Consider the following 12,861-nt stretch of genomic DNA (forward strand, 5'->3'; position numbering starts at 1 on the left):
AATTCCAAATATGGATTGTAAGGAAGCTCAATGAAATCCAAGAGAAAATGGAAAACCAACTCAAAGAAACCAGGAAAACAACTCAGGAAATAAATGAAAAATTTACTAAAGAGATAGACATATTTAAAAAAAAATAGGCCGGGCGCGGTGGCTCACGCCTGTAATCCTAGCACTCTGGGAGGCCGAGGCGGGTGGATTGCTCAAGGTCAGGAGTTCGAGACCAGCCTGAGCGAGACCCCGTCTCTACTAAAAATAGAAAGACATTATATGGACACCTAAAAATCTATATATAGAAAAAATTAGCCGGGCATAGTGGCGCATGCCTGTAGTCCCATCTACTCGGGAGGCTGAGGCAGTAGGATCGCTTAAGCCCAGGAGTTTGAGGTTGCTGTGAGCTAAGCTGACGCCACGGCACTCACTCTAGCCTGGGCAACAAAGTGAGACTCTGTCTCAACAAAAAAAAAAAAAAAAAAAAATAGAACTTCTGGAAATGAAAAATTCACTCAGGGAAATATAAAACACACTGGAAAGTTTTATGAGATGATTAAACCAAGCCGAAGAAAGAATTTTAGAGCTTGAAGACAACTCTTTCAAGTTAACCCAGTCAGTAAAAAAATACAGAAGAATCAACAAGAATGAACAAAGTCTCTGAGAAACATGGGATTATGTAAAATGACTAAATATAAGAAACATGGGCATCTCTGCGGGTGAAGAAGAAAAAAGCACAAGGCCTGGAATACCTATTTGAGAAAATAATTGAGGAAAACCTCCCTGGTCTTGCCAGAGATATGCATATCCACACAGAAGAAGCTGAATGAACACCTGAGAGATTCATTGCAAAAAGGGAATCACCAAGGCACATAGTCAACAGATTGGCCAAATGCAACTCAAAGGAGAAACTCCAATAAGCCATGAGGTGAAAACATCAAGTAACTTACAAATGAAAGCCCATCAGACTAACAGCAGACTTCACAAGAGAAATCATAGAAGCCAGAAAGAAATAGGGTCCTATCTTTAGTCTCTACAAATAGCATAACTGCCTGCCAAGAATTTAGTATCCTGCTAAACTCGGTTTCATAAATGAAGGAGAAATAAAGTCTTTCCCAGACAAGCAAACCCTAAGGGAATTTGTCATGACTAGACCAGTCCTACAGGTAATATTCCAAAGTGCATTATGCATACAAGAACACAATTGAAACCACCAGTGTAAAAACACCCAAAAGTTATAGCTCACAGCTATCATAAAACAATAGCATAAGAGGGAAAACACAAAAATAAGGTACCATCCAACATGATGAAAAGAACATCCCACATATCAATGCTAACACTCAACATGAACGGTCTGAATGCCCCTCTTAAAAGACACAGACTGGCTAAATGGTTGAAAAAACAACCCAAGTATAGGCTATCTCCAGGAAACACAACTAACCCACAAAGACTCACACAGACTCAAAGTGAAGTGACAAAAAAAAAAAATATTCCATGGAAATAGAAACCAAAAGTGACTAGGTGTAGTTAGCTATTCTCATATCAGATAAAATAGACTTTAAATCAACAATGGTAAAAAATAGACAAAGATGGTCATTATATAATGGTAAAGGGAGCAATTCAACAAGATGACATAACAATCCTAAATATATATGCACCTAACACTGGAGCTCCCAGTTTCATAAAGCAAATTCTTCCAGATCTAAGCGAAGAAATGAACAGTAGCATCTTAATAATCTGAGACTTCAACACTCCACTGACACTACTGGACAGATCACTGAAGCAGAAAATGATTTTGAAAACACTAGACTTTAACAGAGTCAAGAACAAATGGACCTAAAAGACATTTTCCAGATGATTCTTCCCCCAAACTACTGAATATACATTTTTTTTTTACCAGCAAATGGGACATTTCCCAATATTGAACATGTCTCAGGCCAGAAAACAAGTCTCAGTAAATTAAAAAAAAATCAAAATCATACCATGTATCTTATCAGACCACAGTGGAATAAAACTAGAAATTGATTTCAAGAGAAACATTCAAATCTATACAAAGTCATAGAAATTACATAACCTGCTACTGAAGGATTCTTGGGTCAATGAAGAATTAAGATGGAAATCAAAAGATTCCTAGAACTGAATGACAAAGGAATCACAAGCTATCAAAATCTATGAGATACAGAAAAAGCAGCCCTAAGGAGAAAGTTCACAGCCATAAAATGCCTACATCAGAAAGACAGAAAGATCACAAATTATTATAACATCCTAATGTCACACCTCAAGGAACTAGGAAAACAAACTAAACCCAAAGCTAGGAAAAGGAAAGAAGCAACAAAGCTCAGAACAGAAATAAACAAAATGGAAACCAAGAAAATAATATAAAGGATCAATGAAACAAAAAGTTGGTTCTTTGAAAAGATAAATAAAATTGGTAGACCACTAGCCAGATTAACCAGAAACAGAAGAGAAAGGATTCAAGTAACCACAATCAGAAAAGGAGACATTACAACTGATACTGAAGAAATACAAAATATCATCCGTGAATACTGCAAAAACCTCTATGTAAAAAAACTAGAAAACCTAGAGGAAATGGGTAAATTCTAGGAAACATACAAACTTCTGAGCCTAAATCAGGAATAATAAACAGAAACTCTGAACAGGCCAATGATGGGCAGTGAGGTTGAAGCAGTAATAAAAAATCTCCCGATAAGAAAAAAGCCCCAGAACAGATTCACAGCTGAATTCTACCACACCTACAAAAAACTGGCAATATCCTACAGAAATTTTTCCATAACAGTAAGAAGGAGAGAATCCTCCCTAACTCATTTTATGAAGCCAGTATCACCCTGATACCAATGGCAGGAAAGGACACAGCAAAAAAAAAAAAAAAGAAAAGAAAACTACAGACCAATATCCCTTATGAACACAGATGCAATATTCCTCAAGAAAATACTAGGAAACTGAATTCAGCAGCACATCAAAAAAATCCACCATGACCAAGTGGGCTTCATCCAAGGGATGCAAAGATGGCTCAACATATGTAAATCAATAAGTGTCATTCACCACACAAACAGAAGCAAAAACAAAGACCATGTGATCATCTCAATAGATGCAGAAAAAGCATTCAATAAAATCTCTTTCATCATAAAAACCTCAACAAACCAGGTATAGAAGGAACATATCTCAAAATTATAAAAGCCATTTATGACAAACCTATAGCCAACATCATACTGAATGAGCAAAAGTGGAAAGCATTGTTCCTAAGAACTGGAAGAAGACAAGGGTGCCCACTGTCACCACTTCTATTCAACATACTACTGGAAGTCCTAACCAGAGCAATCAGGCAAGAGAAGGAAATAAAAGGCATCCAAATCAGGAAAGAGGAGGTCAAACTGTCTGTTTGCTGATGATATGATCTTGTATCTAGAAAATCCTAAAGATTTTACCAAAAGACTCCTGGAATTGATAAATAAATTCAGCAAAGTCTCAGGTTACACAATCAACGTACACAAATCAGTAGCATTTCTATATACTAGAAACACTCAAGCTGAGAGTCAAATCAAGAACTTAATACCATTCATAATAGCCACAAAGGAAATAAAATATCTAGGAATACACTTAACAAAGGAGGTTACAGATCTCTACAAAGAGAACTACATACAAAACACTGATAAAAGAAATCACAGATGATACAAACAAATGGAAAACCATCTATTGCTCATGAATTGGTAGAATAAACATTGACAGTATGTCCATAATGTCCAAAGTGATTTACAGATTCAGTGCAATTCTCATCAAAATACCAGTGTCATTTTTTACAGATCTCAAAAAATAATACTAAGCTTCATTTGAAAACAAAAAAGAGCCCAAATAGCCAAAGCAATCTTAAATAAAATGAACAAATCTGGAAGCATCACGTTACCTGACTGGAAATTACACTACAAGGTTATAGTAAACAAAACAGTGTGGTATGGGTATAAAAGTAGAGATATAGACCAATGGAACAGAATAGAGAACCCAGAAATATAATAAAACCATCTACCTACAACCAACTGATCTTCATCAAAGTAGACAAGAACATACACTGGGGAAAGGAATTCCTATTCAATAAATGGTACTGAGAAAATTGGATAGCCACATGCAGAAGAATGGAACAGGATCTCTACCTCTCATCATATACAAAAATTAATTTAAGATGGATTAACAGATTAACTGCCATGTGAGTTGTATTTAACTCATGCCAGTTTTGAGCCCAGGGTCTCATGAAGCATATATAACTCAAACGTCTGTTTATCTTGGGAGCCATGTGGTGTGCAGGCAACTCACGCTGCCATGCTGTAGCACACATGTTACTTGATGAGTGGCCCCCTGAGTGAAACCCTGCAGTTGGTTCGTGAACATCCTACTTGATGATGTTCTTATTGTTACAATTAATATTGACAACTTAACTGCATATAACTCACACAGAGAAAACAATAAAAAGTAACAAATTTTTAATTAAGTTAGAAAGGATCATTTTGTTTTCAAAATTTTTATTCTGTTTTCATAATAAAACACTGTGGCCACAATGAAAAAAATTTTTTTTCTATTGTGGCAGTCAATGTGTTAAAGACTTAAATATATGGCATAAAACCACAAAAGTTCTAGAAAAAATGTAGGAAAAACTCTTTTAAACATTGTCCGAGGTAAAGAATTTATGAAAAAGACCTCAAAGACACATATAACAAATAAATAAATAAATAAATAGGACCTTAATTAAAAAGCTTCTGCATGGCAAACAAAATAATCAATACAATGAATGGACAACCCACAGAATGGGAGAAAGTATTCATAAACCATACATCTGACAAAGGACTGATATCCAGAATCTATACAGAACTCTCAGCAAGAAAAAAACAACCCCATCAAAAAGTGGGCAAAAGACATGAACAGAAGTTTTTCAAAATAAGATAGACAAATGACTAACATATGATAAAATGCTCAACATCACTGATCATCAGGGAAATGCAAATTAAAACTACAATGAGATATCACCTTACCCCTAGCAGAATGGGCATTACTAGAAGGTCCAAAAACAATAGATGCTCGCATGGATGCAAAGAGAAAGGAACGCTTATACACTGTTGGTGGGACTGTGAATTAGTACAATCCCTATGGAAAACAGTATGGAGATTCCTCAAAGAAATAAATGTAGACCTACCATTCCATCCAGGAATCCCACTTCTGGGTATCTAGCCAAAGGAAATGAAGCCATTTTATTCAAAAGAACCTGTACTCAAATGTTTATCACACCATGGCTCACAACTGCAAAGATGTAGAATCAACCTAAGTGCTCTTCAATTCATGAGTGGATAAAGAAAATGTGGTGTGTATATATATACCATGGAGTACTACTCAGCCATAAAAAGGAATGAAACAATGTCATTTGCAGCAATGTGGAGGGAACATTATCCTAAGTGAAGTGTCTCAGGAATGGAAAACCAAACACCATATGTTCTCACTAAAAAGTGGAGCCAATAGGTGGGTACACATGGGCACAAAGTGATATAAAGGACATGAGAAACCAAGAAGGGGGAAGAAGGGTATGGGATAAAAACTTACCTATTGGGTACAATGAACACGATTCTGATGATGGGCACACCAAAAGCCCTGACTTAAGTATCATATAAGATATCCATGTAATAAAAACACTTGTACCCCTTTAATTAATATTTTGAACTAAAAAAGAAATTTTAAAAAACTGATTGATTTCCTCATATAAAAAATTTCATTTTTTCTTAATCAGCTTTGCAAATATAAGAGATACTCAGGCTCCACTGTGGTCCTCTCATTTGATCAGAGCATTTTCAAAGCAGTGCTCCTCAGACTGTCCACAGCAGGGGTGTGGGCTCCCAGCTTCTTTCTCTCCTTCTAGAGATTGTGAAAGAGAGAGAGAGTGTGCATGTGTGTGTGTTTGTATATGTAATCTGAAGATGAGGTGGGAAGAACCATTTGAACGTGAAGGCATAAAAGGTCTTTTCCCTCTTCCCACAGAGAATAAATGAATCGTATGTGGAGCATAAAGAAAGCTCTGAATTTTCAAGTTTTAGAATTCAAACAAACAGTCTCAAAAACAGAATCATTATCCTAATCAACCAAATCACTCACACTTAAAAGACTTCCAAAAATATTAATAATTTACTGAAAACTAAGATGCAAAGCAAGTTCGTATGTGAAATGAAAAGAATTATTTGGTGTGACAAAAGTTGTTTTCTAAGAGACAGCTATTTTATTCCTATTTTAAAACAAAGATAATGAAAACAAAGCAAGCAAATCGTTCATAGTTTATTATCATGGGTATGTCTTTACTGTGCTTTGAAAATATATAGAAATGCTTAGAAAAATCCCAACATTGGTCATGTCATGGAGAAAAATTTCCCATAGAATTTGGCAGTGAAAGAACATCAAATGTCTTGTCCCAGGCCAGCTGCATGCACAAAACCCATGTGTCTTTCTTGAATTTTAGAAATATCAATTTGGAGCCAAATTCTGGGGGAACCAATACAAATATTCAACAAGCTTATTGGATACCTGATCATCTACATAAAGTTCTTACATTAAGATCTAGGAAGAGTTACCCAATTGCTCTCATCTTGAAATGATCCATGCAGGGTACCAGGTAGACAGCCTGTGTGTGAGGAGCCATGCCTGGGGAGTGTTTGTTCAAACAAGCTCTGGGACAGATCAGGGACTGCCGGCTGCTTGGGCAGTCACAATCCTCACTCTGAAGTCCAGGGGCTTGGGCATTTCTTTGAGCTTCTCAAGGTGGGAAGCCAGCAAATGGAGGCATACATGAGAGGGCCTTGGTGGTCTTCTGTAATTGCCTCATTGTACAGGTGAGGAAACTAAGTCCCAGAGAAGCAAAGGACTTTCCCTAACAGTCTCTAAATTTTCTTCTCAAGAGTTCAGTTCTGGGCAGCAAGAGGGCTGGTTTTTAAAAGATCCATTATGGTCAGCCTTACAGTTTCAGAGCCAAGGACTCAGACTGGATGACGAAAGGGCTCTTTTGAGAGTCCTCAGGAGCCTCCCAGGACGGCTCACCTGCCTCTCTGTCTGCCTCCAGGTAAACGCCTTGGCTGAGGTGCCAGCTCGGCCCTGGGGCTGCAAGAACTGAAGACCAAAGGGTGTGGCTGGGGTTGACAGAAGGGTGGAGAGGGGACCTGAGGGAGGACGATCAGGGAAGGGCAAGAGATCTAGACTGCCCTGGGGGTCAAAGACCACAGCATGCAGTTCCACAAAGCTACGCTCTGGCAATGTCTGTTTAACGTTGAGTAAAACTCTCCCAATGTGTCTTCTCCCATGACGCAGTGCAGTGTGACAGACGCACCACGCGGCTCTCCGTGAGAGCCCTGCCCCCAAGCGATTCCCAGCATTCTTCATGATCTGGCTCCCTCCAATTTACAGTGTCGCCAGAACACAAGTGATGAATCCAGTTTGGAACACAGCCTTCATCCCATCAGAATTCTGAGCATAGAGATTTTGACACCAGTTCGGAAGCACGCCCGGAAGATTGGGCCAACGCAGGCTGACACGCAGACAGGGCTGTGCTTCAGAGCTGAAGATTGATGAGACCAATTCTGAAGCCTTTCTGCCTTCATCTTCTGGGGTATAGATGTCGGTGATTTTTTTCCCCTCTGAGCCTCATGTTTCAAACTGCATGCTTCCACAGTTATCACAGGCATCCTTTTATATAACCCACAGAAAATGATTTGCTTTATGACAAAGAAGCATTTTAGAGTTTGTGGTCTGCTACAGGTCTAATTGAATTCAGTTGGTTGTTCAGGGAACAATAACTTTAAAAGACAGTTATACTTGAAGTTAATGAATGCTTGAAAACCAATAATCTAATTTTATATTGGGATTATATGTATCCGTAAAGCACTAAAATTATCAGTAAGCATTGAAATGACTTGTCATTTATATCCTTATTGCACTTATCAATAAACACATGACATATTTTAATATATTGACCTTCTCGAGAAGGGGACCGAAAGGTAACAGACCCCTAGAAGGCAGCAGCCAGGTCTGGCTTTCAACACTGAATCCCCAATGCCCAAGCCAGGACCTGCCACATAAATGTTTTTTGGATAAACAGGTGACAAAATGGAACAGAACATTTTCTAATCCCCCCCCAAATCAGTTTCTACTTGAATTAACCAAAGAGCCTAGTTTAAAAGTTTAGTTAAATATTTCCCCTGCTGAGTATGATACTCCCTAGGGTTTTGTCCAGATTGGTCTTTTAACACATTGACTGCCACACTAGAAAAAAAATTTCTTTCCTCCAGGCCATGGTGTTTTATTACAAAAATAGAATACAAACTTTGAAAACAAAATGATCCTTTCTAATTTAATGAAAAAATTGTTATTTTTTATTGTTTTCTGTGAGTTATATGCAACTTGAAAAACAGTACAAGTGGCTCCCAAGGTAAATGGACGTGTGAGTTACATACGCTTCACGAAGCCTCAGGTCAAAACTAGCGTGAATTAAGCACAACTCCCATGGCAGTTAATGTGTTAAAGCTTCCTTCTTCTGGTGCACGTCACAGGAACAATCAGGCAGGTACAAATGTCCCCATCCACACTCCTCACCTGCCATGTCGATGGCAAAAGGCCTGTCTGCTCTCCAGCCGGTGTACCAACCGACAACTTTGCCGTTTTCCACCAACGGACGTTCATAGCGTCGCCCACCAACCAGGCCCACGGGCCAGACAGAGACCTTGCGTGTGGTCCGCATCTATAAAAGGGGAAAAGAGATGTGTTTTAAGTTTCCTTAGGGAAAAGAAGGGAGGAAAGAAGTGTGAGCTACATGGAAGCATGTGGTGGGGTGTGTGTAGATTTTAAACGTTGAAGGTTTCCAAACAGAATCCCTCTGTTGATGGACCACTGCCCCAATCCATTATGTTTGTCTGTCCAGTGCCATGGGCTTTGCACTCAGGCATAAATTTAGCTGGTGGTTCAAGGCTCAATAAAAAGAAAGTGGGTGTCCATGCCTCAACATCACTTATTTGAAGCTAAGGTGTGACTATCAAATATTTTCTATTTGTTTCAAAGTTGAATCTTTTAAATTATACTTCAGATCTTCTGAAGTAAGAAGATTTAATTCCTCTTAAGACAACTTCATTACTCAGAGCAAAAACTTCACTCAGAGGAGCCACAGGAATATCCTTTCCCTGAATTTTTATTGCTATAGATACATAAAAATCTTGGCTGAGGACATTATTAATGGGATCCAGATGCAGAAACAACACCGGGCATCCTCCAGAGCGACAAAGAGAAACACGCACCCTAAAAACTTCCTTGCCTTTCGAGGGGAACTGGGCCAAGCTAGAGAGAAGAATGACTAGTACAGGCAGCTGGAGTAGCGATCCTCGTCTGGCACACACTATTATAGGTAGTGAAATCCTGGTTAAACACAATCCTCAATGGAAAGTTAATAGCTGGATTTGTTTAAGGGGAAGACATGCTCACAAGAAATCTTGCTGGTATCAGGCAGTGTTTTGGGGGAAGATCAACCACTACCACCTCCACCCACCACCTTCTTCTAGGGCACAGGTGAGCAGTCCACGTGGCACCTTAGTGCAAACTAGAAAAAGGTGTCCCTTTCTCAGGCAGACACACTCCATGCTGGTGCCCATGGCTTGGCCAACACAGGACAAGCTGTATTTAAGCTCCACTCACACTCACAGCTGGGTGTGCCCTTAGGGTACCTGCAGGGCTGCGTAAGGTGGAGCTACTGTTGAAGTAATTATAATTTCAACACCAATGCTTTACTTTTTATTTGCTACAGAAATGAACTGGGTCACGATTAGTTAACCAGCGGTTAAATTATGATTATCAATCAAGGAATTTTTTTATGAAAGGAAGAAAAATGACATACTTGGGACAAACTTTCAAATACAATTGAAATGGAAGCCATACAAAAGTCAAAGTAACTAGAAGCTCCCACTAGCCAAGCATCCCAATTTTACTTATTATTATTCCCACCTTGTTCTAAAAAGAAGATTTAAGGGGGTGGAGCATTCCAGGTAATGAAGATCTCACCGCATTGGTCTGCCTCGAATCTGAAATTACTATTTTTTATACTATCACTTTTTCAATAGTTAATCACAATTGTCTTCTGTTAGCTCATATTAACTTCTATGATGATTTTTTTTAAATGCTCTACTGGTGGTACAACTGACTCCAGAAAAAAGTTAATAAGCCTGAGACTGTTATCTTTAGAAAGGTCTGCTTGCAAGGCTGGCCCTTAGCTAGGATCTGGGAACTTGACTGTTGAATCACTCCTATACAGATAAGGTTGCTTTGTCTGCCTCCGGCACTGAACAACTCCTTTCCTTTTGGGAATCTGAAATTTTGGTGGCCCAGGGGTGCCTGAGACCAGCCCCCAATAAACACCCTGAATTCTGAGTCTCAAATGGGTTTCCCTGGATGTAAACATTGTATACCTGTGGTTACATTTTCATTGCGGGAGGGAAAGCGTGCTCTGTGTGATCCCTCATGGAAGGGAGGAAGAAGGGTAGGAAGCCGGCATTCGGATTCCTCCAGCCCCTGCCTGGTGTCTTTTTCCTCGACTGATCCAGCTGTGCACTCTTGCTGTGTCCATGTAATACATCTAAGCCACAAGTGCAACTGAGTGCTATGAGTCCTAGTAAGTCACCAAACAGGTAGTGGTCTTGGGGACCCCTAAAATACTGATAGAAACTAAAATACACTTTTAAAACTATATAATACATTTCGACATATTTATGTAGGCATCACCACGATTAAGATAACATATCCAGCATCCCCTGAAGTTTCCTTTTACCCATTTCTAATCTACCTCTCCAGTCCCTCTCCACGTCCCCTATCCCCAGGGAACTCCTAATCTCCTTTCTATCATTATACATTAGTTTGGACTTTCTGGAATTTTACATGAATATAATCATATAGCAAGTAGAGTCTACGTGTAAATACAGCTTCTTTCACTCAGCATAATTATATGAAGATTGATCCATTTGTAACATGTATCAATATTTCATTCCTTTATATTGCTGAATGGTATTCTGTTTTGTGGATTGTATTAATACTACAGTTTATCCATTTCCCTGTGGATGGACATTTGCGTTGTTTCGAGCTTTGGGTTATTACAGATGAAGTGGCTATAAATGTGTGTACAAGTCTGCGAATTTCATTTTTTTTTAAATAAATACCTAGGGGTTGAACAGCTGGATCATTCCGTAGGTGTACATTTACCTTTTTAAGAAACCACCAGATTATTTTCCAAAATGGTTGTGCCATTTTACATCCCCACCAGCAGAGTATGAGACTTTCAGTTCCTCCACATCCTCACCAACACTTGGTATGGTCAGTTTTCAATGTTAGCAATTCTAACAGGTGTTAGTAATATCTCATTATGGCTTTAATTTGCATTTTTCTAATGACTAACGATGTTGAGTATTCTTTCGTGTGCTTACTGCCATTAGCATTTCATTTTTGGTAACAAGTCTGTTCAAATCTTTTGCTCACTTTTAAAAAATTGGTTGTTTTCTTACTATTGAGTTTTGAGAGTTATTTACATATTCTGCATATAATATTTATATAATTTATAAATATTTTCTCCCAGTCTGTGGCTCATCTTTTCATTCTCATAACAGTGTCTTTTGAAGAACAGAAGTTTTTAATGTTGATGAAATCCAATTTACCCATTTGTTCTTTTATGGATCATGCTGTTGGGTGTTATATCTAAAATATCTTTGCCTAATCCAAGGTCACGAGGATTTTCTCCTCCTTTCTAGAAGTATTATAGTTTTAGGTCATACATTTTGATTATGACCCACTTTCTGTTAATTTTCATATGTGGTATGAGGAACGTAACTGAAGCTTTTTCCCCTCTTTTTGTATATGGATATCCAAAAATTGTTCCAACTATATCTAATTGTCCTGGAACAAGTGAACTGCTTTTCCATCATTGTCAAAAATCAGTTGCGCATATATGTGTGGGTTGTTTTCTGGATGCTCTATTCTGATCCATTGTTCTGTTTGGTGATATTGATGCCCATATCAATATCTGGATTTACCATAGTTTGATGAGAATTCTTATAACAAGTAATATTAGCCTTCCAACTTTGTCCTTCATTTTCGAAGCTGTTTTGGCTGTTCTAGGTCCTTTCATTTCCATAAGAATTTCAGCAACATTTGTCAATTTCAGCAAGTTCTGACTGAGATTGAATAGAATCTATTAATTTAGTGAATCTTAATATTGTGTCTTCTAACCCACAAGCATAATCTCTCTACATTTATTTAGGTCTTTAATTTCTCACACCAATGTTTTGGTGATTTAATTCTTGAATCAATATTAACACCTAATGCTTTTGTGTCCTAGGTCTTCTCCATAGGTGAGAAAAAATTCCAGAAAATTTACTAATATTTTCACAAAAATAGAGTCCCTCTTCCCCAACTTGTGACACCTTTGGGCTGCTGTTTTCCTCACATACTGCAGAAAATGAAAACATTTCAAGTTTTTCATTTTACATGTCAAATATGCCAAACACACAAAGAAAGTAAGTTAAACCTAACACATACATTTGTTTTTTCAATTAACAGAATGACTTTATATATAGGTCACTAAAAATAGTACTTTTTTTGGGAGGGATGGTATTTCCTTGAACTGATTATGATTTTTCAGCTCTAAACTACTTTTGACCAGAACACTACATTTTTTTTAAATCTGTGAAAAACTAATGGGCAAATCCCATCTCAGACTTCTATGTCCTCTTGAGAGTACATAAGGTTGTGCTCTGCACACAGCAGGTGCCAAACAACTCATGAGAAATGTCTAAGCACCAGGTAGTAATT

At 38.1% G+C, this 12,861-nt stretch overlaps 1 protein-coding gene across 1 annotated transcript in view; it reads right to left on the minus strand.

The window, feature by feature from the left end:
- Window positions 1-12,861, minus strand: part of B3GAT2 (beta-1,3-glucuronyltransferase 2) — a 68,732-nt gene that overhangs the window by 26,392 nt on the left and 29,479 nt on the right. The window contains exon 2 of the mRNA XM_069489019.1: window positions 8,617-8,761. Coding sequence (XP_069345120.1) covers window positions 8,617-8,761 — 145 coding nt within the window. The remainder of the gene's footprint in view (window positions 1-8,616; window positions 8,762-12,861) is intronic.

Source organism: Eulemur rufifrons, chromosome 15 (genome assembly GCF_041146395.1).
Source record: "Eulemur rufifrons isolate Redbay chromosome 15, OSU_ERuf_1, whole genome shotgun sequence".
Lineage (NCBI taxonomy): Eukaryota > Metazoa > Chordata > Mammalia > Primates > Lemuridae > Eulemur > Eulemur rufifrons.